The 25,612-nt window shown below is 42.3% G+C and overlaps 5 protein-coding genes across 5 annotated transcripts; all 5 read right to left on the bottom strand.

The window, feature by feature from the left end:
• Positions 1 to 1,974: 1,974 nt before the first annotated feature.
• LOC131462280 (olfactory receptor 2AT4-like) lies at positions 1,975 to 2,943 on the bottom strand. The gene has a single exon (XM_058633336.1). The coding sequence runs from the start codon at positions 2,941 to 2,943 to the stop codon at positions 1,975 to 1,977; it is 969 nt and encodes a 322-aa protein (XP_058489319.1).
• A 3,713-nt stretch (positions 2,944 to 6,656) lies between these two features.
• Positions 6,657 to 7,628, bottom strand: LOC131462929 (olfactory receptor 2AT4-like). Its single transcript, XM_058634505.1, has one exon. The coding sequence runs from the start codon at positions 7,626 to 7,628 to the stop codon at positions 6,657 to 6,659; it is 972 nt and encodes a 323-aa protein (XP_058490488.1).
• Positions 7,629 to 11,385: 3,757 nt separating this feature from the next.
• Positions 11,386 to 12,360, bottom strand: LOC131462279 (olfactory receptor 2AT4-like). Its single transcript, XM_058633335.1, has one exon. The coding sequence runs from the start codon at positions 12,358 to 12,360 to the stop codon at positions 11,386 to 11,388; it is 975 nt and encodes a 324-aa protein (XP_058489318.1).
• A 2,761-nt stretch (positions 12,361 to 15,121) lies between these two features.
• LOC131462278 (olfactory receptor 2AT4-like) lies at positions 15,122 to 16,096 on the bottom strand. The gene has a single exon (XM_058633334.1). It carries the CDS (start codon positions 16,094 to 16,096, stop codon positions 15,122 to 15,124), a length of 975 nt encoding a protein of 324 aa, XP_058489317.1.
• Positions 16,097 to 22,353: 6,257 nt separating this feature from the next.
• Positions 22,354 to 23,328, bottom strand: LOC131462277 (olfactory receptor 2AT4-like). Its single transcript, XM_058633333.1, has one exon. The coding sequence runs from the start codon at positions 23,326 to 23,328 to the stop codon at positions 22,354 to 22,356; it is 975 nt and encodes a 324-aa protein (XP_058489316.1).
• Between the last annotated feature and the right edge of the window lie 2,284 nt (positions 23,329 to 25,612).

Raw genomic sequence — 25,612 nt, 5'->3', positions numbered from 1 at the left:
TATACAAGTGAGATAAGTAGTTTAATTTTGCAGATTTTAAGGAAAACTAACCCCAAATCCCAAAAAGAACGATAGTGCTCCAGTTAGCGTAGCTAGCGTTTTCAGCTCGGCCCATAACCTTCTAACAACAAATGTACACACGTTTTGCTTTTTACGCAATGGTGTGATCGAGCTGTAAAGTTTATACATGAGGCAATGTAATGCAAGCCATCATAGATAGATGTTCTAGATGAGAAAATAATAAATTGATTAGCATTTTAGCCGTAATAAGATGGGCCAGGTCTGCATTTATGTTTGTGATAGCCTGGCAGATGCTAAATTATATTATTGTCATAATTATTATGGTTGGGATGAATAAAAATCACACACTCAGTGATTACTCTTATTAGCCATTAGCCAATACTCTGAGGGGCTGTGTCATGAATTACGAACGTGAGATCACGTTTGCACTTCTACTGTAACACTTACTTCGTTTTGTTTCCAGGAATGTTTTTCCGATAAATGTAGAATAGCGTTACGCTCCGAGTGGAGCGACCCATACTAATAGTTACATACTGCCAGTGAAAGCAATGCAGACCCCTCAGGCTCTAACCAGGGTTTTAAAAAACATATTTGTGGAGACATTATTTGAAGGTTGAAATACTTAACTTTATTGCTTTAAGCGCCAGCTCAATATTTAATGTATTTAAAACAAGGCGGAGCATCACTTTATGAGATACCGTCAATTTTTTAATTGAAATTTTTATTATTATGAATTCATTTATTTTCACTTTTAATAGTAAAGTAAATATGTTTTGAATTTACTTTTAAAAACTCCCAGGTCAGTGATAGAACACAAATCAGGGTTTAGGAACAGCATCAGCATAGGAACGTTTGTATCTTAACTTGGGGAAATAAACCGTTGAGCCGATGAGCATAAAACCCTGTCGTCATTTACACCCTTTGTTAAAATCTCTAATCTCTAAAATCTCTCTGCTAAATAAAGTGGAGCGAGGCTGTTCATGGCTTAGAAGCAAAGAGTAAAATCTTGAAATCAATTCTAAAATGAACCGCAGTTCTCCCTCGCGTCCTTCTCTACATTTTAAACTGTGCTCCCCTTATTTATTTTTTATTAGTTCATTTATTTTCCTCTTCTGATAAGTAGGAAAGAAAGAAAGAAAGAAAGAAAGAAAGAAAGAATCTGGGGTTTAAAGACCTGGGTATTGTGATTTGACACCATACCAATAACATTGATCACTTTTTCACACACTTGTCATTAAAATGGTGTCATCAATTTATCTTTTTGTCTTATATTTTTATTATTTTAATTTGTTTATTTATTTAACTTGGATTTTGACATTTACATTTTTCTCTTTCCGATATCCGATCCAGTGATATTGACCAATGTGTGTTAAGTGTACATGAACTGTTCACTTTGAGTGCTATTATTTTGTTGTGTGTTGCTTTTATTGTGTCTGTGTGTCTGTCATATTGTTATGTCATTGCAAAAAATGAAAATGTTTAATAGTGTAATTGACTTGAATTCAGTGTATTTATCTAATCACACCATTTTTTGGACTAATTTACTTATTAAGGCTGAAGATACTTAAGATAATTTGACTTGTTTCAAGGTATTTTTTTCTTATAATTTCTTATAAATTTTCCCAAAATAGTGGTTATATTTTCTTGTTTTTTAGAGGCATTTTTTGCAGTAAAATTTCCCCACAGGGACAATAAAAGCACATTGTATGGTACCTTTCAGCCTTTCATTTCAAACACAACACAACACTGAACTTGAGAGCAGCACCAGAAATAAAACACCATATTGTTGCAGACATAAAGAAAATGAGGAATTTTACTTCACAATTGGATATACAGCACAAGTATCAGTTGTAGTAAATACTTATATACATATCATACAAATGCAATGCATACAACTCGCATGGAATATAATCTTCACACATTTAATCCCATTTCTTGCAAATAAACTCCTTTTCAGACTGAAACTTTGATCTCGACTCTAACTTTAGTTGCTCTCAGCTTCTTCATCAACATCTGCTTGATGTCCTGAGTCTTGAAACAGTAGATGAGTGGATTAACGGCAGGAGGCAAAAGACTGTACAACAATATCAGTAGAATGCGAACGTCCAAACTGAAGGAGAAGCCGACGGTGTTGGCGACGTACACGAAACATCTGGGCAGGTAAAACAGACATGTGATGAATATCTGTGGGCTACACGTGGACAAGGTCTTCTTGCGTCCGGCGGCGTTGGTCATTTTCACAATGATGACTATGATAGACATGTAAGAACACAAGATAAATGCCAGAGGAACCAAGAGACAGAACATGGCCATGCAGAGAGTTGTGACCTGAACGATTCTCACGTTCTCGCCGCACGCTTGGCTCGTGATGGAGATGTGGTCGCAGTAACACTGAGCGATGAGATTGGATTTGCAGTAATTCAAAGGCAGCGCTTGGAGGATAATGGTGATGAGCAGAGGCAGAGGGATGAACCAGGCGAAGCCGCAGAGCACCGAGATGCTGTTGTTCGTCACGAGGACGGGATAACGCAGCGGTACGCATATCGCGATGAATCGATCCAGAGCCATCACCAGCAGGATGAACGAGGTCACGGATCCCAAATAGTGGACGAAGAACATCTGCAGTAAACAGCCGTGAAACGGAACGACGCCGTCGCCAAACCAGTATTTGGAAATGATCTTTGGGAGAGTCACAGTGCCGAACGTCAGGTCGTTCAGCGCCAGGTGACAAAACACCAGATATGTTGGTTTTTGGAGCGACTTCTCACACGAAACAAAGGCCAAAATGAAAATGTTCCCCATTGCTATGGACAGGTAGACGACAAAGAGCAGAGCTGACACGGGTCCATAATACTGAGGTGAAAGTCCAGGGAATCCCAGGATGAAGAAGCTCCTCATCCGCGTCACGTTAGTGTAGATCATTATCACCTCCAAGACACAGAAGGACCTGTAGATCATAAATGCTCCAAATTGATATATCAATATCCATGAAAATTATATGTTTAACGTTATAATGCAATACATAATACCATAATTAGGAAACTATAACAATTAATACAATTGAAACATGAAAGCAACACTAAAGGTAACTACATATGACATACATTCACTCTTCTCTCTACCTTGTGTGGATCTATCAGAACCAAACCTTCAAAATAAAAGCAAAGATATAAAACTCTCAACATAAATGTTATTTTTCAACATTTATTCCACGGCTCTATAAAAGAGATAGATGTGATGAGATTTTCTGACTTTTCCATGTAAGTCAGAGTCTTACCTCTCAGATCGGACACCAGACACTTAGAGACATGCGTCCTGCTCGTGTGACACCTAATATCTGTTCTCCACAACGTCTGACCGTGATTGTTCCCAAAAGGATCTTATTCTCCAATGATTCTCAGCAGTAGCAGTGCCCACTATGCACACCCTGTGGTATCAACGTCACTTACATCATGAACAGTAATAAAAAAAACTAAACTTCCATACAACAAAACTTCTGCTTTAAAAGTGAAACGATGTGACATAGTATTAAAGAATATTTCACTCACTGAAAATCACATTGAGAGTGGTTGCTAATTATGTTTATCAGAGTTTTTTTTAATAATCTAAAAAGAGTCTTTGTTACTTTTAAAAGTGATATAGTACAGTTTTAAAGCTATGGTTCTTAAGTTTTAAGTAGAAAAAAAACCTAAAAAGTGCCCCACACTAGAGATCAGATCGCGATCTGGTCCTTCCGACAATCGTATGTCTTCCGATTTTAGGCTGATTTGAAGAGATTATCTTGCCAAATTATGCCGTAGTGCCGTAGTGCAGGGTTCAATTATTTGGGGCCGGTTCATGAAACTGAGATAAATAAATGACATACAGTATCTCTTATTCATATATCAGTTTAGAATGTATTTCCTTTAAGTGACAAACAACTCCAATCCCAAGCAGTAATGTCAACATTAGCATGCGTTGTCTTGAAATGCCTTCTGATATTATACTCCTTACGCACGGTGAGGTAGTCGTGATAAACGCCCGTTCCTCTGAGTCAACTTTTTTTTAATTTAAGGTGGAGAGAGAGAGATTTTGTCTTGTTGGCCAGGCTTCACGCTTAGCTTGAAAGAAATAAGTGAGAGCGGTCACAGCGCAGTCCTAGAGCATGTGTGGTCCTTCAAAACATATGTCCGGCCAAAACAGGTACTACATTTTTTACCTGCTTTGCCACCATGGCTTAATGGGCGCATCCCGCTACAGAGAATGTACAATTATTAGCCATAGTCCTGCGCTGTATGAGATCACCCATATGTCATAACTACACTACACTCCAAGGGTCCACCAATTGAATAGCCCGATAGTAGTGTGAGGGGTTAACAGACACCATTTTAACGTCATCGGGTGCATCAGAATCTTCCTGATTTCCCCATTAGGGGCAAGAGCAGAACCCCTGCAATAACCAATGAGAGCGAGTCGTTCTTTACATACTTTTGTTTAGAACCATAACTTGTACAATTCAAGTTCATTCCGTCTTCTCAGCCATGACTTCATTCACAGATTTTTGTGTTTTTAGCACACAACAGCTATTAATTGACGCCAGCAAAAGACTGTTTTTATTCTTAAATCACGTTAAATCCCGCAAGTTTCTGTACGATCCCAAATCCCTGCATTGAAAATTGGTGACAAAGGTAGTTGTGTCATTGGTCTCCCACGTTCTTTTTAAAATCAAGTCAGATTTGACATTTGGTACACAGTTATCATCTTGTTTTGTTTGGTGGCTTTATAACTGTTTTTGCTACTTTAGTTGTTAGAAACAGAGCCTTGCGAGTTTTTTCCCCCCTGTACTACTTCACTGAGTTATTTTTTGCTCATCTGTCTTTTACTGACGTGTTCCTTGTCCCGACTGCATCCAGGAAACCTGGCGCTGTGAGCTGCAGACACAGACAGGCAGTCATTTTACATGTTGTGTTGAGTGCTTCATCAACCTCAGTCGTGACGTAAAATGTGTATGGGAATGTCACCACAGACACGAGAACCAAAAAACTGGTATACGGAGAAACACAGAGAGAGTTGTGTGTCGTCCCTGGATTAATCAGCATTGTGTGAACTCATTTTATAATAGAATAGAACGTTTTTGCTGTTCCTGGAGGGCAATTTGGTTTGCAAAAGTAATCCATTCACAAATTGACACCATGAAATAAATATTATACATAAAAACCTTACAAAATATTGGCACTATATTGATATTGGCTAATATATGAACTGCATTATTGGATAACATGATAATGACTAAAAGAGTAGACTGGATAAGCTGCTCCTTTGCTTACAACTATTATTTTTCTTATCTTATTTATTTGCACAATGAATAAAATGTATATCTACACCTACTGCTTCATGATTTTGCAAAGCATTATGTTAATTCCAGTACAGAATAGACTTAAGGCATGGATAAATGTATTTAGTGGTGTCACTTATTGTTATTTTTCAGAAGGTAATGTGTGTGAAAGTGGCCGACTTCATAAAGTTTTGAATTTAACACTCAATTATTTACATGTAAAAGTTACAAACTCCAGCTTTCATAGAGAATGTAGAAAACAGAGAGAAAAGAAAGATGGAATATCTCTGTTTTTACACACACTTTGCACAAAATTTACCTCCATCTATTCTCTTTTTTTTCATGTTCAAATACACACAAATGTAAGAAAAATATGAAAATACAATATTTGATAAATGTGAGACCAATGCCTGGGATGTTAATGATTTAACTTATCTGATGCTATCATGGTAAATTTGTGATAAAACAGGATTTAAACTAATACAACTTTTCACAGAAAGTAAGAATGCAGTGTGTGTCAGTTTATATCGTTTTCTTGTCTTCGAAAAGTTGATTTAATTAAAAAAGAGCCTCAAAGAACAGAGTCAAGATGACATTTATTGACATAAAAAAAACAAAAAAACACCAATTCACAAAATCTTTATACATTTACAAAAAGATATGTGTCACAATACTATCTTCAATTTCATCCCAATCAAAAATAATTCAACTGACATTTACACACATTTAACCTTTAATTTAGGAAAAAGTCCCATTGATAACGAGCCTCTTTTTGGAGCCACTAACACAAATAAATCCCTACATTGCAGATAAAAGAAAGAGAAACATTAAACATATGAGTAATTTCAATTCATAACGAGATACAAAAGTACCCGTTGTAGTATAAGTACAGCGGGTGCAGACCAGTAAACACATATCCATGGTAATATTACAGTAATACAAGGTTATTTCCAAAGTAACAGTCAGTTAAATGCTTGTGGTAACGTCACATGAAAATTGATCATTACTATATAATTGTGTTCAAATTGTCAGTCACAAAAACACATTTCCCATCATTATTACCTGTGATTACTATGAAATGTAATGGTTTTACAGACAAGTTGTTCACTTGTTACAACAGCAAGGTTTGGAAGCAGACAGCACGACACTATGATATAAAGTAAGATTTTCAAAATAAAAAGTACAAAATAACAAAAACAAGTGTTTGAAATTATCAAAATGTAATAAAAGAAAAGAATACTAACCCTAATGTATACATCATTAAAAAAGTATTATCATTCTATGACCAAATTGATGTCAGAAGAAAAATCTCACATTGACATCAATACGACAATTTTATCTCAATTCCAATTTTCCTTCTATTCAACCTCTTCATCAACATCTGCTTGATGTCCTGAGTCTTGAAACAGTAGATGAGTGGATTAACGGCGGGAGGCAAAAGACTGTACAACAATATCAGTAAAATGCGAACGTCCAAACTGAAGGAGAAGCCGACGGTGTTGGCGACGTACACGAAACATCTGGGCAGGTAAAACAGACATGTGATGAATATCTGTGGGCTACACGTGGACAAGGTCTTCTTGCGTCCCGCGGCGTTGGTCATTTTCAAAATGACCGCAAGGATGGAAATGTAGGAAAACAAGATGAAAGCGAGAGGAACCAAGAGACAGAACATGGCGACGCACAGCGAGGTGATGGCGACGATTCTCACGTCCTCACCGCACGCTTGGCTCGTGATGGAGATGTGGTCGCAGTAACACTGAGCGATGACGTTTGATTTACAGAACGGCAGCGTGAGGACGTGGAGGACGACGGCCACCATCAGAGGCAGAGGGATGAACCAGGCGAAGCCACTGAGCGCCGAGATGATGTTGTTCGTCACAAGGACGGGATAACGCAGCGGGACGCATATCGCGATGAATCGATCCAGAGCCATCACCAGCAGGATGAACGAGGTCACGGAACCTAAATAGTGGACGAAGAACATCTGCACGAAACAGCCGTAAAACGGAACAACACTGTCGCCAAACCAGTATTTGGAAATGATCTTTGGGAGAGTCACGGTGCCGAACGTCAGGTCGTTCAGCGCCAGGTGACAAAACACCAGATATGTCGGTTTTTGGAGCGACTTCTCACACGAAACAAAGGCCAAAATGAAAATGTTCCCTACTGCGATGGACAGGTAGACGACAAAGAGCAGAGCAGACACGGGTCCATAATACTGAGGTGAAAGTCCAGGGAATCCCAGGATGAAGAAGCTCCTCATCCTCGTCACGTTCGTGAGGATCATCATTTGACTTTTCAAAAAGAAGAATTAGGAAGAAAAAACATGAAATAACAACCTGCATGAAGAGAGAACAAGTCTGAATTATTCAACTTAAATGAGACAAACGATAATAAACAATTCAAAATAAAGCTCCACATGTAATAAAACCCCACATGTCTAATGACTGAATTAGACCCTTACTTTTGAAGAGCTCAGTCCGAATGTCCTTATGACGCCTCCAGGTCAGGTCACATCAGCCTTTTATCAAGTCTGGTCTTTAAAGGTAGGGTTGGAGTCCTGGAAAAACAGTCTACATTTAGACCTCCCTCCGAAGCTCCGCCTCTAGAGCACAGGAACATGCAACAAACACGATTCACGATGCACGGCCCAGCATCTATACTTTTTTTGGTAACTTCTTTGGATACTTGTTCAAGTGACAACGTGATGCCAAAACAACAAATACTTACAATATCACAAAGACGGGGCCAAAGGCTTCGTGCAGTGGTTAGCGCTAAATTGGACATTCTGAGAGTGAGGGTGAATGGTTATTTGTCTCTATGTGTGGCCCTGTGATGGACTAGCGAACTCTCCATGGTGTGACTCCGCCTATCGCCCTATGTTAACTAAGATTGGCACATAACCCACTGCAACCTCCTGACAAAGTGGTAGAAAATGGATGGATAGATCACAAAGACATAAAGTTAACCTACCTGTCCAGTAGAAACAGAGTATCACTCAGTTGTCACCACTGTTTGAACACAGCACCGACGTTCACTCTTGTCTTTTCTCGGCAGGAACTTTCCCAAAAAGACGTCTTTCGTTTGTGACAAACACCTGTTGTTGGCAGCTTTTTTGCTGCAATATCCATGACACATAACGTTGTTGCTACTGTCTCGTTGGATTTAGCAAGCTAGCATTTGCTCTGGCGTTCTGAGCATGTGTGAGTAGTGCACGAAGAGAAGAGTGAACGCGCATGGGGGGGAGGGGCGATGGCAGTTTGATTGATGCATCATGATCTGATTATTTTGTTGGGGATGTTCAATATGATTGAAGGTGGTTGTGGCAGTGGGGTATGGTTAGAGTGGCGGCTGCTGGAGGAGAGGGAGGAGTGGCTGCATATGCTGCGGCCTACTTGGATGACGTCATCATTCATAGTGGAACTGGGAGCAGCATATGCAGCAGGTGGGAGCAGTGCTTGAGTCCCCGAGGAAGGCGGGGCTCACGGCCAATCCAGGGAAGTGTGCTGTTGGACGGAGGGAGGTACGGTATTTGGGGTACCACTTGGGGGGGCGGGCAGGTGCGTCCACAGAAACAAAAGACGGCAGCTATTGCAGCCTGCCCAATACCCAAGACAAAAAAAGAGGTCAGGAGGTTTCTGGGGCTGGCTGGTTACTATAGAAGGTTCATTCCGGCTTTCTCAGAGCTGACCAGCCCCCTAACCGACCTGACCCGAAAGGGTGCCTCAGATCCGGTCCAGTGGACGGAGCCTTGTCAGCTGGCGTTTGAGAGGGTAAAGCGAACCCTCTGTGGGGAGCCACTTTTGTACACACCTAACTTTTCTCTCCCTTTCATCCTGAAGACCGACGCCTCGAACAGCGGGCTGGGGGCCGTTTTGTCACAGGAGTTGGAGGGGATCGACCGCCCCGTACTGTACATTAGCCGAAAGCTGGCTCAGCGGGACGTGAATTACAGTTTGGTGGAGAAAGAGTGCCTCACCATACGGTGGGTGGTTGGGGCCCTCCGCTACTACCTCCTGGGGCGCCCATTCACCCTCTTTTTCACGACACTGCTGGCTCCACCGACTGCTGGCTCCACCGCATGAAAGATGCCAACGTGCGGATCACTTGCTGGTATCTGGCGTTACAGCCCTTCCGGTTCGAGGTGATCCATAGGCCGGGTAACCACATGGTCGTGGCTGACTTTCTCTCCCGCTCCGCAGGTGGAGCCATTGGAGCGGGGCATGGTCCGACTCAGGTAATCAGAATCAGGTAATCAGTCAGCTATAAAAGCACACTTGTAACCTGGTTCTGGTCTCTTGCAGTAGGCTGGGTCCACAGACAGAAGCGAGGCAGAGATGAGCGGAAAAACACGAAAGGACACAGGCACACGCTCAGCTGTCGGAGCGACTGCGGTGACTTGTGTAAGATTGTTTTGGTAGACGTTTTTGGGACAATAAAGCCTTATTTTCCACCACCAGTTGACTCTTCCTTCCTCCTCTGAACACGCTGTGGGTGCTGAAGCCCACAGTGGTTTTAAAGGCCTGTCCGTTTCGGCCGCTGACTGACATTTTGTGCATTAATTAATTGGTTACAACTGTGGTGTGAAAATGATTTTAATCAATACAGAAAATAATCTCGCACCCTACGTTTAATAAATCCTCAAAGGATTACGACACAAAAACAGTAAAGTCAAGTTTAGAAAGAAAAAAATTCAGCAATTAGCCTAAAGCTACAATCAGCAATTTGCTGACTTGTGTAAACCTCTATTTAAATGTCCAGTGAGTACATTTTTGGGGGGAATTATTGTTATTATTAGGCTGAAATATAAGATAAAGTAATTACATTTTGCAATTTTTCTCTTTTTTTACCCAGAATGAGCCTTTTATATTCATATCAGGAGCAAGGTGTGCTTTACTGTATGGAGGCGCCAATTTTGGACCACTGCGTTTTTACAGTAGCTCACCATGGACAAACTTAACATCTTTTTAGTTTTGGTGCTAAATTAAGGCAACATATTTTCAACAACATGCTTGGAAAGGAAAGAGTGAGGTGAGGCGAAACAACGTCGATGCACTTTAGACACTGAAATAATGGTTTCTCAGTGTTTTCACTGCCAAATCACTGCAGAGATTTTTGGAGAAATGCTTCTGCTTCTGACGACTTTCTCTCATATCGTTATTCTCTTATTTTACTTTCATACTAAGGTTTTTTTTAAGAATAAGTAAAACAAGAATAAACTTTAATGTTGTCGCCAATCAATACGTCTTTAGCGAAAACACGGTTCAGTCTGAACAGAGTACTGAGGTTTGGTTATTAATGCCGAGTCTCTAAGTGTGGAAACTATTTTCATAACTAAGACTTTGAATGTTTGCATCGCAGCCAGAAAACCTCAGTGACAATAAAATACACTCTCATATTTATTACTGTTGGACTCACTTGAACACAACAGAACAACACAATATCCACCACACACCAACTTTTTACATTTTACTTTATTTTTCTCTGCACAACCAAATTGAAATTACATGTCCAGAAAAGTTGGGAAAAATACAGTAAAATCATTCAAATTGTAATTTCTATAACCTTTATTCCTTTGTATGCAGTTGTATTGTTACTATATTATGAGGGCATTCATATGCACGGCAAGAAATAAAGACACACTTTCCCTATATACAATAAAATATATTTTTTGCTTGATTTACTTTAAAAAAAGAAAGAAACCACTTTTTCATATCTTTTTATCTCTTATATTTTTGTAGAAAAGTTGTTTCTTTCACAGTCATATTTACATTAAAAAAAAAGTAAATACTGCCGACCTGTCCAGGGTTTGACCTGGCCATTCGCCCTATGTCAGCTGGGATTTACCCTCATGTGGAGGATAAAGCGGTAGACAATGGATGGATGTAAATGAGTAAATACATAAGAATAAGAAGAAGAAAAACATGATCAGCCACAAACTGCAGAACTTAGCTTTTTGTGAAATGTCCATTTTGTTTCTCTTCGAACTCTTTGAACGTTGAACACATTCACATTTCCAAATAAAAATAAGAAAAAGGAAAACATGCTCAGCCACAAACTGCAGAAACCTGTGTTTTCTGTGAAATGCTCCTTTTGTTCAAGTGTCTCCACAGACTTTCTCTCATATCTTGCGCCCTCAGACAGTAGATGAGAGGGTTGACCATCGGGGGACAAAGACTGTACAACATGATTATCACGAGTCGCATGTCGACGCTAAATCTGAGACCAACGTTGCTGGCCAAGTAAAAGAAACACCTGGGGAAATAATACAGAGAGATGATGATGAGCTGAGTGCTGCATGTGGACAGAGTTTTCATGCGACCGCTTGAATCCGCAATCTTAAGCACGGCGACGATGATGGAGCAGTACGAGAACACGATGAATGCCAGTGGCCCGAGAAGAAAAATCATCGCCATGGTAAAGGCGGGGAAGCCGTACGGTGCGCGGTCCGTGCATGCCAGCAACGTGATGCCGATGTGATCGCAGTAGCAGTGATTGATGACGTTGGATGCACAGTAAGGCAGAGGATACGCTCGGATAACCACCATCAAAGGACCCGCATTTGCAATGATCCACGCCGTGATGCTAAGAATGTGGACAGTGGACATTTTCAGGGCATTTGAGTATGTGAGAGGGTGGCAGATGGCTAAGTATCTGTCCAAAGCCATGAGGAAGAGAATCAACGAATTCACAGAGCCCAGATAGTGGACAAAGTACATTTGAATGAAACAGGCCATGAATGAAATGCTCCCCAAGCCGAACCAGTACTTACTGATGATCTTTGGCAACGTGGTGGTGCTGAACAAAGCGTCACACATGCAGAGATTCAGAATGATGTAGTACATGGGTTTGTGGAGGCGACGGTCGGCTGCAAACAGGAAAATGATGGTGGCGTTGCCGACCAACGTTAGGAAATAAACCAGGAACAAAAGTGCAGAGACAAGGCCGCGGTACTGTGGATGGAGACCGGGGAATCCTGTCAGGAGGAATTCAGTCACACCGCTGTGGTTTCCTTCTGACATAGTGGAGCGGGAACGTCCTGGACAACACAGTAATCAAAGTAGACTATCACTACAACCAGTTAACGCCTTTAATAATAACTTTAACCTGATCACAATTCAAATCTTAGTCCTAAATTAACCAGTTCCTCAGAAATGAGGATGTTCTGCCTCATCAGGATCAGGTTTTGGTCTCCTTGATGGCTTGCAAGGTCGGGTTTTTTGCCAGAAAAGGTCCTAAAGAGGTAACAAATACATAAGTACACACACATATTTCAACTCATATATACATCGATTCAGAATATATAAATTGATTATTGCTCATATATATGTTGTCAACCATTTTAGAGCATTTAAACAATGTCTTTTATTATATCCTGTATCATGTAACTAAATCTATAATATGAGCCCTTTATTTTTGATATAATATGAAACCTGTACTGTCTGAAAAGAGAAATTGGAATAAGGTAAAAGGAATAATTCACCATTCAGTGACTCCATGAAACTCACCTTTAAAAATACATAATACATGTATACAAATACAAATGTCTAAATTATCTTTCATATGAATTTTGTTTTCTATTATTCTTGTTTTTTAAAATAAATATATGTGTAAAAAATAAATTTACACATACGTTTCTCAAAGCCTGTCGCAACATATTCTACTATCTCCCGTCCGTATTCTACTTTTTATGAAGTCTGTCAGCATGACTCGATATGATGTCCGACTGGAATCCATCCCATTTTTTTCTTTTTATTCTCTGAGGATCACTGTCTATCTACTGTCTCCACGAGATATTTTTAAACATTAAAATTCTAAAAAGTCAAGTCAAAGTTTTGTCTATCACTATTTATTTAACACAATATTTTTATTTTTCTCTTTTCTCTTTGTTCTTTTCTTTTTAAAAGAAAAGAACGTTCTTTTCAAAATCAAGTCAGATTTGACATTTGGTAAACAGAGTCATCTTTTTTTGTTTGGTGGCTTTATAACATTGTTGGCAGTAACTTTCCCAAAAAGACGTCTTTCGTTTGTGACAAACACCTGTTGTTGGCAGCTTTTCTGCTGCAATATCCATGTCACATAACGTTGTTGCTACTGTCTCGTTGGATTTAGCAAGCGAGCATTTGCTCTGGCGTTGTCTTCTGAGCATGTGTGAGTAGTGCATGAAGAGAAGAGTGGTACACGCATGGGGGGGGAGGGGCGATGGTAGTTTGATTGATGCATCATAATCTGATTATTTTGTCGGGGATGTTCAATATGATTGATGGTGGTTTTACAGGCCTGTCCATTTCCACAACTGACTTACATTTTTGTGCATTAATTAATTGGTTACAACTGTGGTGGGAATTATTGTTATTATTAGGCTGAAATATAAGATAAAGTAATTACATTTTGCAATTTTTCTCTTTTTTTACCCAGTGCAGAACTTCAGGGTTTTCACTGCCAAACCGAAATTGTTCAATCACTAAGTGCAGAAAGATATTTGGTGAAATGCTGCTTTTGTTGTCGCTCCTTCTGCCGACTTTCTCTCATATCGCTATTTTCTTATTTTACTTTCATACTAAGGCTTTTTTTAAGAATAAGAAAAACAAGAATAAACTTTAATGTTGTCGCCAATCAATACGTCTTTAGGGAAAAGAAGGTTCAGTCTGAACAGAGTACTGAGGTTTGGTTATTCATGCCGAGTCTCTAAGTGTGGAAACTATTTTCATAACTAAGACTTTGAACGTTTGCATCACAGCCAGAAAACCTGAACACAACAGAACAACACAATATCCACCGCATACCAACTTTTTACATTTTACTTTATTTTTTTCTGCACAACTGAATTGAAATTACAAACCCCATGTCCAGAAAAGTTGGGAAAAATACAGTAAAACCATTCAAATTGTAATTTCTATAACTGTAGTAGTAGTAAGACTACTAGTCTTAGGAGGCTTAGCTCCCACAATGCAATGTGTGTAACATTGTGCTTCTGGCTAAACAGTAAACAGAGTGACTAAAAAGCAACTCACCGGTGTCCTGTGTTATTATTATACATGGTGTCAGAAGTGGTGAACCGTAAGTCGCCGCGTAGTTTCAGAACAGTGTAAGCTGGCGACCATGGACGTTTCGCGCAGTTTTAACCGGAACTGGCCGCTACGAAGACGACAGTAGAGCTCCGAACAGCACCGGCACATCGGGGAGTGAGTCGAGAGAGACGGCGCGCCGGAGGACTCGGATTCCGGACGTGAAAGGACGTGGGAATTAACACAGATGGCGACAGCTGTACAGTTAACACCCCCAGAACCGTTCGACTATTCAAGTCCAGCAGAATGGCCGCGGTGGATCCGCAGGTTCCAGAGGTTTCGCATGGCAGCGGCTCTCGATTACAAAATATATTTTTTGCTTGATTTACTTTAAAAAAAGAGAAAGAAATCTCTTTTTCATATCCTTTTATCCTTTATAATTTTGTAAAAAAAGTTGTTTCTTTCACAGTCATATTTACTTTAAAAACAAAGTAAATACTGGCGACCTGTCCAGGGTGTGACCCAGCCATTCGCCCTATGTCAGCTGGGATTTGCACCAGCAGCCCTGCAGCCCTGCAACCCTCATGTGGAGGATAAAGCGGTAGACAATGGATGGGTGTAAATGAGTAAATACACAAGAATAAGAAAAAGAAAAACATGATCAGCCACAAACTGCAGAACTTAGCTTATAATATTATAATATTTTCATAAAAACTCTTTAAACATTTGGACACATTCACATTTCCAAATAAAAATAAGAAAAAGGAAAACATGCTCAGCCACAAACTGCAGAAACCTGTGTCTTCTGTGAAATGCTCCTTTTGTTCAAGTGTCTCCACAGACTTTCTCTCATATCTTGCGCCCTCAGACAGTAGATGAGAGGGTTGACCATCGGGGGACAAAGACTGTACAACATGATTATCACGACTCGCACGTCGACGCTAAATCTGAGGCCAACGTTGCTGGCCAAGTAAACGAAACACCTGGGTAAATAATACAGAGAGATGATGATGAGCTGAGTGCTGCACGTGGACAGAGTTTTCATGCGACCGCTCGAATCCGCGATCTTCAGCACGGCGACAATGATGGAGCTGTATGAGAACACGATGAAGGCCAGCGGCCCGAGAAGAAAAATCATCGCCATGATAAAGGCGGTGAAGCCGTACGGTGCTCGGTCGGTGCACGCCAGCACCGTGATGCCGATGTGATCGCAGTAGCAGTGATTGATGACGTTGGATGCACAGTAAGGCAGAGGATACGCTCGGATAACCATCATTAAAGGACCCGCGTTTGCGATGATCCACGCCGTGATGCTGAGAATGTGGACAGTGGACATTTTCAGGGCATTTGAGTATGTGAGAGGGTGGCAGATGGCTAAGTATCTGTCCAAAGCCATGAGGAAGAGAATCAACGAATTCACAGAGCCCAGATAGTGGACAAAGTACATTTGAATGAAACAGGCCATGAATGAAATGCTCCCCGAGCCGAACCAGTACTTACTGATGATCTTTGGCAACGTGGTGGTGCTGAACAAAGCGTCACACATGCAGAGATTCAGAATGATGTAGTACATGGGTTTGTGGAGGCGACGGTCGGCTGCAAACAGGAAAATGATGGTGGCGTTGCCGACCAACGTTAGGAAATAAACCAGGAACAAAAGTGCAGAGACAAGGCCGTGGTACTGGGGATGGAGACCGGGGAATCCTGTCAGGAGGAATTCAGTCACACCGCTGTGGTTTCCTTCTGACATGGTGGAGCGGGAACGTCCTGGACAACACAGTAATCAAAGTAGACTATCACTACAACCAGTTAACGCCTTTAATAATAACTTTAACCTGATCACAATTCAAATCTTAGTCCTAAATTAACCAGTTCCTCAGAAATGAGGATGTTCTGCCTCATCAGGATCAGGTTTTGGTCTCCTTGATGGCTTGCAAGGTCAGGTTTTTTGCCAGAAAAGGTCCTAAAGAGGTAACAAATACACAAGTACACACACATATTTCAACTCATATATACATCGATTCAGAATATATAAATTGATTATTGCTCATATATATGTTGTCAACCATTTTAGAGCATTTAAACAATGTCTTTTATTATATCCTGTATCATGTAACTAAATCTATAATATGAGCCCTTTATTTATGATATAATATGAAACCTGTACTGTCTGAAAAGAGAAATTGGAATAAGGAAAAAGGAATAATTTACCATTCAGTGACTCCATGAAACTCACTTTTAAAAATACATAATACATGTATACAAATACAAATGTCTAAAATGATCTTTCATATGAATTTTGTTTTCTATTATTCTTGTTTTTTTAAATAAATATATTTGTAAAAAATAAATGTACACATACGTTTCTCAAAGCCTGTCGCAACATATTCTACTATCTCCCGTCCGTATTCTACTTTTTATGAAGTCTGTCAGCATGACTCGATATGATGTCCGACTGGAATCCATCCCATTTTTTTCTTTTTATTCTCTGAGGATCACTGTCTATCTACTGTCTCCACGAGATATTTTTAAACATTAAAATTCTAAAAAGTCAAGTCAAAGTTTTGTCTATCACTGTTTATTTAACACATTATTTTTATTTTTTTATTTTCTCTTTGTTCTTTTCTTTTCCTTTTAATTTTGTAGCCACATCTTGTGCGTTTGCTGACTTAAGCCTGTGGTATACCCTGGTATACTCGCGCATCAGGGTCCTGTAGTATCCCACTACACCATCAGGTGGCGGTACAAGTCTGGACGCAGGGAATAGGACCCAATCCTACCAAAGAAGAAGAGAACAATGCTACGGCTCACTCAGACACTTCTGGTTCGAGCGGCTCACAGCTAAAAGAACCGTCAGGCTGGGGATTCTGGGTGTCAGCCGGTTCAAGGGTCGGATGACTATCCTTGGCGACTTTTGTGCATGTTTGTTTGTGCATGCTGTGCGCAAAGGTATACCCAGGGCCTTTAACATCATGTACATGGTATATGGCCAAGTGTATCCTCTATTGGCATGACAGTCTTCAGTGATGCGGTGGCCTGTTTACCAATATCTCTTGCATTTCTTATTCAAACGCCATAAAAGTCAGCTCTGCACACAGAGGTGTCTTCTTCTTCTTTGTCCAATAAGTTCTAGTATGCTGTACACTAATGTTGTGATTCCACCATGGTAGGGTTCGGTTTGGGTCAAGCTTGTGCTTCAGTTGAGAACAGTACCTGGTACATGGTAGGTGGGGGAACGTACTGGTGCGACGACAGTGAATGACGACATCGAACGAGACACAGCAGACAGCAATGGAGAATGTCCAGCAGCACTTTTCTTTCTTGCTCATTTTGTCTCAACATTTTGTCTCAACAAATTCAGGGAACCATCACCTTATTGTGGTGGAGAGGTTTGAGTGTCCCTTTGATTCTGAGAGCTGTGTTGTCTGGAGCCTAGTGCTCCTGGTAGGGTCTCCCAAGGCAAATTGGTCTCAGGGGAGGGGCCTGACGAAGAATTGTTCAAAGACCCCACGAAACAAACGACAGAGGAAGAGAGTGGCCCTGCCCGGAGGAAGCCCGGGCCCCCGCCTGGAGCCAGGCCCAGACGGAGGTCCCGTGAGCGAACGCCTGGTGGCCAGGTCTACCACGGGGCCCGGCCGGGCACAGCCCGAACAAGTCCCATGGCCTCTTCATCGTCCTCCTGTGGACCCACCATCTGCAGGGAGACCGACTGGGGTCGGGTGCGCTGCCATATGGGTGGCAGTGAAGGTCGGGGGTCTCGACGTACTGGACCTGAGCGGCAAAAGCTGGCTCTGGGGACGTGGAACGTCACCTCCCTGTGGGGGAAAGAGCCGGAGCTTGTGTGGGAGATGGAGTGCTACCAGTTAGATCTGGTGGGGCTTACCTCCACGCACAGCCTTGGCTCTGGAACCACAGGGGTTGGAAGTTTTTCTTCTCCGGAGTTGCCCAGGGTGTAAGGCGCCGGGCGGGTGTGCGGATACTCACAAGCCCCTGGCTGAGCGCCGCTGTGTTGGAGTTTACCCCAGAGGGTCGCCTCCCTGCACCTTAGGGTTGCGGGGGGGGAAAGCCCTGACTGCTGTTTGTGCCTATGCACCGAACAGCAGCTCGGAGTATCCGGCCTTCTTGGAGGCCCTAGATGGAGTCCTGCAAGGGGCTCCGTCGGGGGACTCCATAGTTCTCCTGCGGGATTTCAAAGCGCAATGATGTGGGCAACGATGGGGAAACCTGGAGAGGTGTGATTGGGAGGAACGGCCTACCTGATCTAAATCAGAGTGGTCATTTGTTGTTGGATTTCTGTGCAAGTCATGGACTATCCATAACAAACACCATGTTCAAACATAAGGACGCTCATAAGTGTACTTGGTACCAGAGTGTCCTTGGCCGAAGGTCGATGATCGATTTTGTGATCGTTTCATCGGATCTGAGGCCGCATGTTCTGGACACTCGGGTGAAGAGAGGGGCAGAGCTGTCAACTGATCAACATCTGGTGGTGAGTTGGGTCAGAGGATGGGGAGGACTGGTAAACCCAAACGTGTAGTGCGGATGAACTGGGAACGTCTGGAGGATGCCCCTGTCCGAGAGGCCTTCAACTCTCACCTCCAGCGGAGCTTTTCCTGTATCCTTGTGGAGGCTGGGGACATTGAACCTGAATGGGCAGTGTTCAAAGACTCTATTGTGAAAGCTTTAGTGGAGAGCTGTGGCTCCAGGGCTTAAGGTGCCTCAAGAGGCAGTAACCCTCGGACATCGTGGTGGACACCGGGGGTCAGGGAAGCTGTCCGACTGAAGAAGGAGTGTTTCCGAGATATGTTATCCCGGAGGACTCCTGAGGCAGTAGTAAGGTATCAACGGGCCCGAAGGGCGGCAGCCTCTGCTGTGGCAGACGCAAAGCAGCGGGTATGGGAAAAGTTCGGAGAGGACATGGAGAAGGACTATCAGTCGGCACCAAGGTGTTTCTGGAAAAATTATCCGATCCGTGAGTCTGATCCGCGGAACGATCCGATCCGTGAGTTTTTTATCCGTTGCACCCCTACCCTCTGTGGTGGAGGAAGAGAGGGAAGCTGATGGGGGATCATCGTCAATCTCCCTGAGAGAGGTCACTGAGGTGGTTAAACAAGGCCCCAGGGGTTGATGAGATCCGCCCAGAAATGCTAAAGGCTCTGGGTGTGGAGGGGCTGTCTTGGATGACACGTCTCTTCAACATTGCATGGAGGTCAGAGTCAGTACTGAAGGAATGGCAAACTGGGGTGGTGGCCCCCCTTTTCAAAAAGGGTGACCTGAGAGTGTGTGCCAATTACCGGGGCATCACACTTCTCAGCCTCCCTGGTAAGGTTTACTCCAAGGTACTGGAAAGGAGGGTTCGACCGGTAGTCGAACCTCGGATTCAAGAGGAACAATGCGGATTCCGTCCTGGTCATGGAACAACAGACCAGCTCTTTACTCTTGCAGGGATCCTAGAGGGGGCCTGGGAGTACGCCCATCCGGTCTACATGTGTTTTGTGGACCTGGAGAAGGCGTATGATCGGGTTCCCAGGGAGATACTCTGGGAGGTGCTGCGGGAGTATGGGGTGAGGGGGGCACTACTTGGGGCCATCCAATCCCTATACACCCAAAGTATGAGCTGTGTCCGGGTTCTCGGCACTAAATCAGGCCTGTTTCCTGTGGGTGTTGGCCTTCGCCAGGGCTGCGCTTTATCACCAATCCTGTTTGTGATTTTTATGGACAGGATATCGAGGTGTAGTTGTGGGGGAGAGGGGTTGTGGTTTGGTGGGCTTGAGATCTTGTCGCTGCTTTTTGCAGATGATGTGGTCCTCATGGCTTCGTCGGCATGTGACCTTCAGCGCTCACTGGATCGGTTTGTGGCCGAGTGTGAAGCGTTCGGGATGAGGATCAGCACCTCTAAGTCTGAGGCCATGGCTCTTAGCAGGAAACCGGTGGATTGCCTTCTCCAGGTAGGGAATGACTCCTTGCGCCAGGTGAAGGAGTTCAAGTATCTCGGGGTCTTGTTCACAAGTGAGGGGACGAGGGAGCGGGAGATGGGCCGGAGAATCGGAGATTGCGGGTACAAGCGGCCGAAATGGGATTCCTCAGAAGAGTGGCTGGCTTTTCCCTTAGAGTTAGGGTGAGAAGCTCGGTCATCCGGGGGGAGCTCGGAGTACAACCGCTGCTCCTTCACGTTGAAAGGAGCCAGTTGAGGTGGTTCCGGCATCAGGTAAGGATGGGCGCCTCCCAAGGGAGGTGTATCAGGCATGTCCAGCTGGGAGGAGGCCTCGGGGTAGACCTAGGACAAGGTGGAGAGATTACATCTCCACTCTGGCCTGGGAACGCCTCGGGATCCCTCAGTCGGAGCTGGTCAATGTGGCTCGGGAAAAGGAAGTTTGGGGTCCCTTGCTGAAACTGCTGCCCCCGCGACCCGGCCCTGGATAAGCGGAGGAGGATGATGATGATGATGATGATGAAAATCAGGGCAGTTTGAAGGAATTTGGGGGCCCCAAGCAAAATGGACATGGAGGCTTCATAAACGGGGTAATGACGCAGATACACACAAAATGCACCGTTGATTGGCACTTCCGGGATATGGGAATCTTTAACAGACACCATTTTAACGTCATCGGGTACGTCAGAATCTTCCTGATTTCCCAATTAGGGGCAAAAGCAGAACACCGCAATAACCAATGAGAGCGAGACGTTCTTTACGTACATTTGTTTAGAACCATAACTTGTACAATTCAAGTTGATTCCGTCTTCTCAGCCATTACTTCATTCACAGATTTTTGTGTTTTTAGCACAAAACATCGCACACACAACAGCTATTAATTGACGCCAGCAAAAGACTGTTTTTATTCTTAAGTCACGTTAAATCCTGCGAGTTTCGGTACGATCCCAAATCCCTGCATTGAAAATTGGTGACAAAGGTTGTTGTGTCTTTGGTCTCCCACTTTCTTTTTAAAATCAAGTCAGATTTGACATTTGGTACACAGAGTCATCTTTTTTTGTTTGGTGGCTTTATAACATTCTTGGCAGTAACTTTCCCAAAAAGACGTCTTTCGTTTGTGACAAACACCTGTTGTTGGCAGCTTTTCTGCTGCAATATCCATGACACATAACGTTGTTGCTACTGTCTCGTTGGATTTAGCAAGCTAGCATTTGCTCTGGCGTTGTCTTCTGAGCATGTGTGAGTAGTGCACAAAGAGAAGAGTGGTACGAAAAAGATCCTCCCATAAATTTGTCAGTCAAAAGAAATACAGTCCTAAAACCATGAAACATATTCAGTATGTTTTTGTCAAAGAAACAATTTCCCCCATGGGAAATAAAATACACATATATTTATTATTGTTTGACTCACTTGAACACAACTGAACAACACAAAATCCACCGCACACCAACTTTTTACATCTTACTTAATTTTTCTCTGCACAACTGAATTGAAATTACAAACCCCATGTCCAGAAAAGTTGGGGAAAATACAGTAAAATCATTCAAATTGTAATTTCTATAACCTTTATTCCTTTGTATGCAGTTGTATTTTTATTATATTATGAGGGCATTCATTTGCACGGCAAGAAATAAAGACACACTTTCCTTATATACAATAAAATATATCATTGCTTGATTTACTTTATTAGAAGAAAGAAACCTCTTATCTTTTTATCTCTTATATTTTTGTAAAAAAGTCGTTTCTTTCACAGTCATATTTACTTTAAAAACAAAGTAAATACTGCCGACCTGTCCAGGGTGTGACCTGGCCATTCGCCCTATGTCAGCTGGGATTTACCCTCATGTGGAGGATAAAGCGGTAGACAATGGATGGATGTAAATGAGTAAATACATAAGAATAAGAAAAAGAAAAACAATGATCAGCCACAATCTGCAGAACTTAGCTTTTTGTGAAATGTCCCTTTTGTTTCTCTTTCTGTTATATCTTTAGCTGTTATTATATTTTCATTAAAACTCTTTGAAAGTTGGCCACATTCACTTTTCCAAATAAAAATAAGAAAAAGGAAAACATGCTCAGCCACAAACTGCAGAAACCTGTGTTTTCTGTGAAATGCTCCTTTTGTTCAAGTGTCTCCACAGACTTTCTCTCATATCTTGCGCCCTCAGACAGTAGATGAGAGGGTTGACCATCGGGGGACAAAGACTGTACAACATGATTATCACGACTCGCACATCAACGCTAAATCTGAGGCCAACGTTGCTGGCCAAGTAAACAAAACACCTGGGTAAATAATACAGAGAGATGATGATGAGCTGAGTGCTGCACGTGGACAGAGTTTTCAAGCGACCGCTCGAATCCGCGATCTTCAGCACGGCGACGATGATGGAGCTGTACGAGAACACGATGAAGGCCAGCGGCCCGAGAAGAAAAATCATCGCCATGATAAAGGCGGGGAAGCCGTACGGTGCTCGGTCGGTGCACGCCAGCAACGTGATGCCGATGTGATCGCAGTAGCAGTGATTGATGACGTTGGATGCACAGTAAGGCAGAGGATACGCTCGGATAACCATCATTAAAGGACCCGCGTTTGAAATGATCCACGCCGCGACGCTGAGAATGTGGACAGTGGACATTTTCAGAGCATTTGAGTATGTGAGAGGGTGGCAGATGGCTAAGTATCTGTCCAAAGCCATGAGGAAGAGAATCAACGAATTCACAGAGCCCAGATAGTGGACAAAGTACATTTGAATGAAACAGGCCATGAATGAAATGCTCCCCGAGCCGAACCAGTACTTACTGATGATCTTTGGCAACGTGGTGGTGCTGAACAAAGCGTCACACATGCAGAGATTCAGAATGATGTAGTACATGGGTTTGTGGAGGCGACGGTCGGCTGCAAACAGGAAAATGATGGTGGCGTTGCCGACCAACGTTAGGAAATAAACCAGGAACAAAAGTGCAGAGACAAGGCCGTGGTACTGTGGATGGAGACCGGGGAATCCTGTCAGGAGGAATTCAGTCACACCGCTGTGGTTTCCGTCTGACATGGTGGAGCGGGAACGTCCTGGACAACACAGTAATCAAAGTAGACTATCCCTACAACCAGTTAACGCCTTTAATAATAACTTTAACCTGATCACAATTCAAATCTTAGTCCTAAATTAAACAGTTCCTCAGAAATGAGGATGTTCTGCCTCATCAGGATCAGGTTTTGGTCTCTTTGATGGCTTGCAAGGTCAGGTTTTTTGCCAGAAAAGGTCCTAAAGAGGTAACAAATACGTAAGTACACACATATTTCAACTCATATATACATCGATTCAGAATATATAGATTGATTATTGCTCATATATATGTTGTCAACCATTTTAGAGCATTTAAACAATGTCTTTTATTATATCTTGTATCATGTAACTAAATCTATAATATGAGCCCTTTATTTATGATATAATATGAAACCTGTACTGTCTGAAAAGAGAAATTGGAATAAGGAAAAAGGAATAATTTACCATTCAGTGACTCCATAAAACTCAACTTTGAAAATACATAATACATGTATACAAATACAAATGTCTAAAATGATCTTTCATATGAATTTTGTTTTGTATTATTCTTGTTTTTTTAAACAAATAAATGTGTAAAAAATAAATGTCTACATACGTTTCTCAAAGCCTGTCGCAACACATTCTACTATTTCCCATCCGTATTCTACTTTTTATAAAGTCTGTCAGCATGACTTGATATGATGTCCATCCCATTTTTTTCTTTTTATTCTCCGAGGATCACTGTCTATCTACTGTCTCCACGAGACATTTTTAAACATTAAAATTTTAAAAAGTCAAGTCAAAGTTTTGTCTATCACTGTTTATTTAACACATTATTTTTCTTTTTCTCTTTTCTCTTTATTTTTTTCTTTTTCTTTTCAGTTTTGTACCCACATCTTGTGCATTTGCTGACTTAAGCCAGTGGTATACCTTGGTATACTCGCGCATCAGGGTCCTGTAGATCCCACTACACCATCAGGTGGCGGTACAAATCAGGATGCAGGGAATAGGACCCATTCCTACCAAAAAAGAAGAGAATAATGCTACGGCTAAATCAGACACGCCTGGTTCGAGTGGCTCACAGCTTAAAGAACCGTCAGGCAGGGGATTCTGGGTGACAGCCGGTTCAAGGGTCGAATGACTATCCTTGGCGACTACTTCTTCTTTCTGCTTGGTGAGCAGGGCTTACACTGGCGGAAATTCAGTTTGTGCGTGCATGCTGTGCGCAAAGGTATACCCAGGGCCTTTCACATCATGTACATGGTACATGGCCAAGTGTATCATCTATTGGCTCGACAGTCTTCAGTGATGCGGAAGTGGCCTGTTTACCAATATCTCTTCCATTTCTTATTCAAACGCCATAAAAGTCAGCTCTGCACACACGGGTGTCTTCTTCTAGGCTGCACACTAATGTTGTGTTTCCATCATGGTAGGGTTCGGTTTGGGTCAAGCTTGTGCTTCAATTGAGAACAGTACCTGGTAGGCGGGGGAACGTACGGGTGCAACGACAATGAATGATGACATCGAACTTGACACAGCAGACAGCAATGGAGAATGTCCAGCAGCACTTTATTTTCTTGCTCATTTTGTCTCAACAAAATGCCGCACTTTGTATGAGGATAGACTTTGGGCATTGAAGGGAAAGACAGAGTGATGCTTTTCTGTCACCCCACCAGCTGACTGAACTTACCATACCATTTTAAACTGGTAGGGATAGGTGCCAAAAATGGAACAGTAGGGTCTGGTTATTTTGGTGCTTTTCCCTTATAGAAACGAAAAAGATACACTGTTCTGTACCAAACTAAACCGTTCCACTCAACGTGGCATAAGAGGTGCGGTGCTAGTCTTCACAGTCCAAAGTTACCACTAACATTGTGAAGTCTGAAATCACAGTTCCAAGTTCTTGAACACAGAGAGACGTTGTACGAGCTACTTAGCTACAGATTTTGCTCACATTTCTCATCTAAACAACACCAAAGTTGGTACTGCACACACCGGACCCCGTAGTGAGTCACCTGCCAAATTTGAGTCCTGTCAGACAAACTGTTGGACATTTATGTGATTAACAGACAGATGTTTCTTGAACAACTAGAGAGATCAACATTATATAAATCAGTTGGGACACACTAACCGTGTTACAGACATTCACCTTGCGATTGCTAATTTGTAGACATATTAATTTAATTAAGCTAATGGGTCATACCCTCTAATAAAACTCCCTGGTGTGCAGCTAAATTGATACTCAGCACCGTGTGTTGATATCCCCAGTGATTAATCGCTGTCTCTTGGC

Source organism: Solea solea, chromosome 7 (genome assembly GCF_958295425.1).
Source record: "Solea solea chromosome 7, fSolSol10.1, whole genome shotgun sequence".
Lineage (NCBI taxonomy): Eukaryota > Metazoa > Chordata > Actinopteri > Pleuronectiformes > Soleidae > Solea > Solea solea.
This window is presented reverse-complemented; position numbering and strand designations above follow the sequence as displayed.

Bases quoted from the DNA above. Each gene is read 5' to 3' on its own strand.
- LOC131462279 (XM_058633335.1), bottom strand. From the start codon at position 12,360: ATGTCAGAAGGAAACCACAGCGGTGTGACTGAATTCCTCCTGACAGGA.
- LOC131462278 (XM_058633334.1), bottom strand. From the start codon at position 16,096: ATGTCAGAAGGAAACCACAGCGGTGTGACTGAATTCCTCCTGACAGGA.
- LOC131462280 (XM_058633336.1), bottom strand. From the start codon at position 2,943: ATGATCTACACTAACGTGACGCGGATGAGGAGCTTCTTCATCCTGGGA.
- LOC131462277 (XM_058633333.1), bottom strand. From the start codon at position 23,328: ATGTCAGACGGAAACCACAGCGGTGTGACTGAATTCCTCCTGACAGGA.
- LOC131462929 (XM_058634505.1), bottom strand. From the start codon at position 7,628: ATGATGATCCTCACGAACGTGACGAGGATGAGGAGCTTCTTCATCCTG.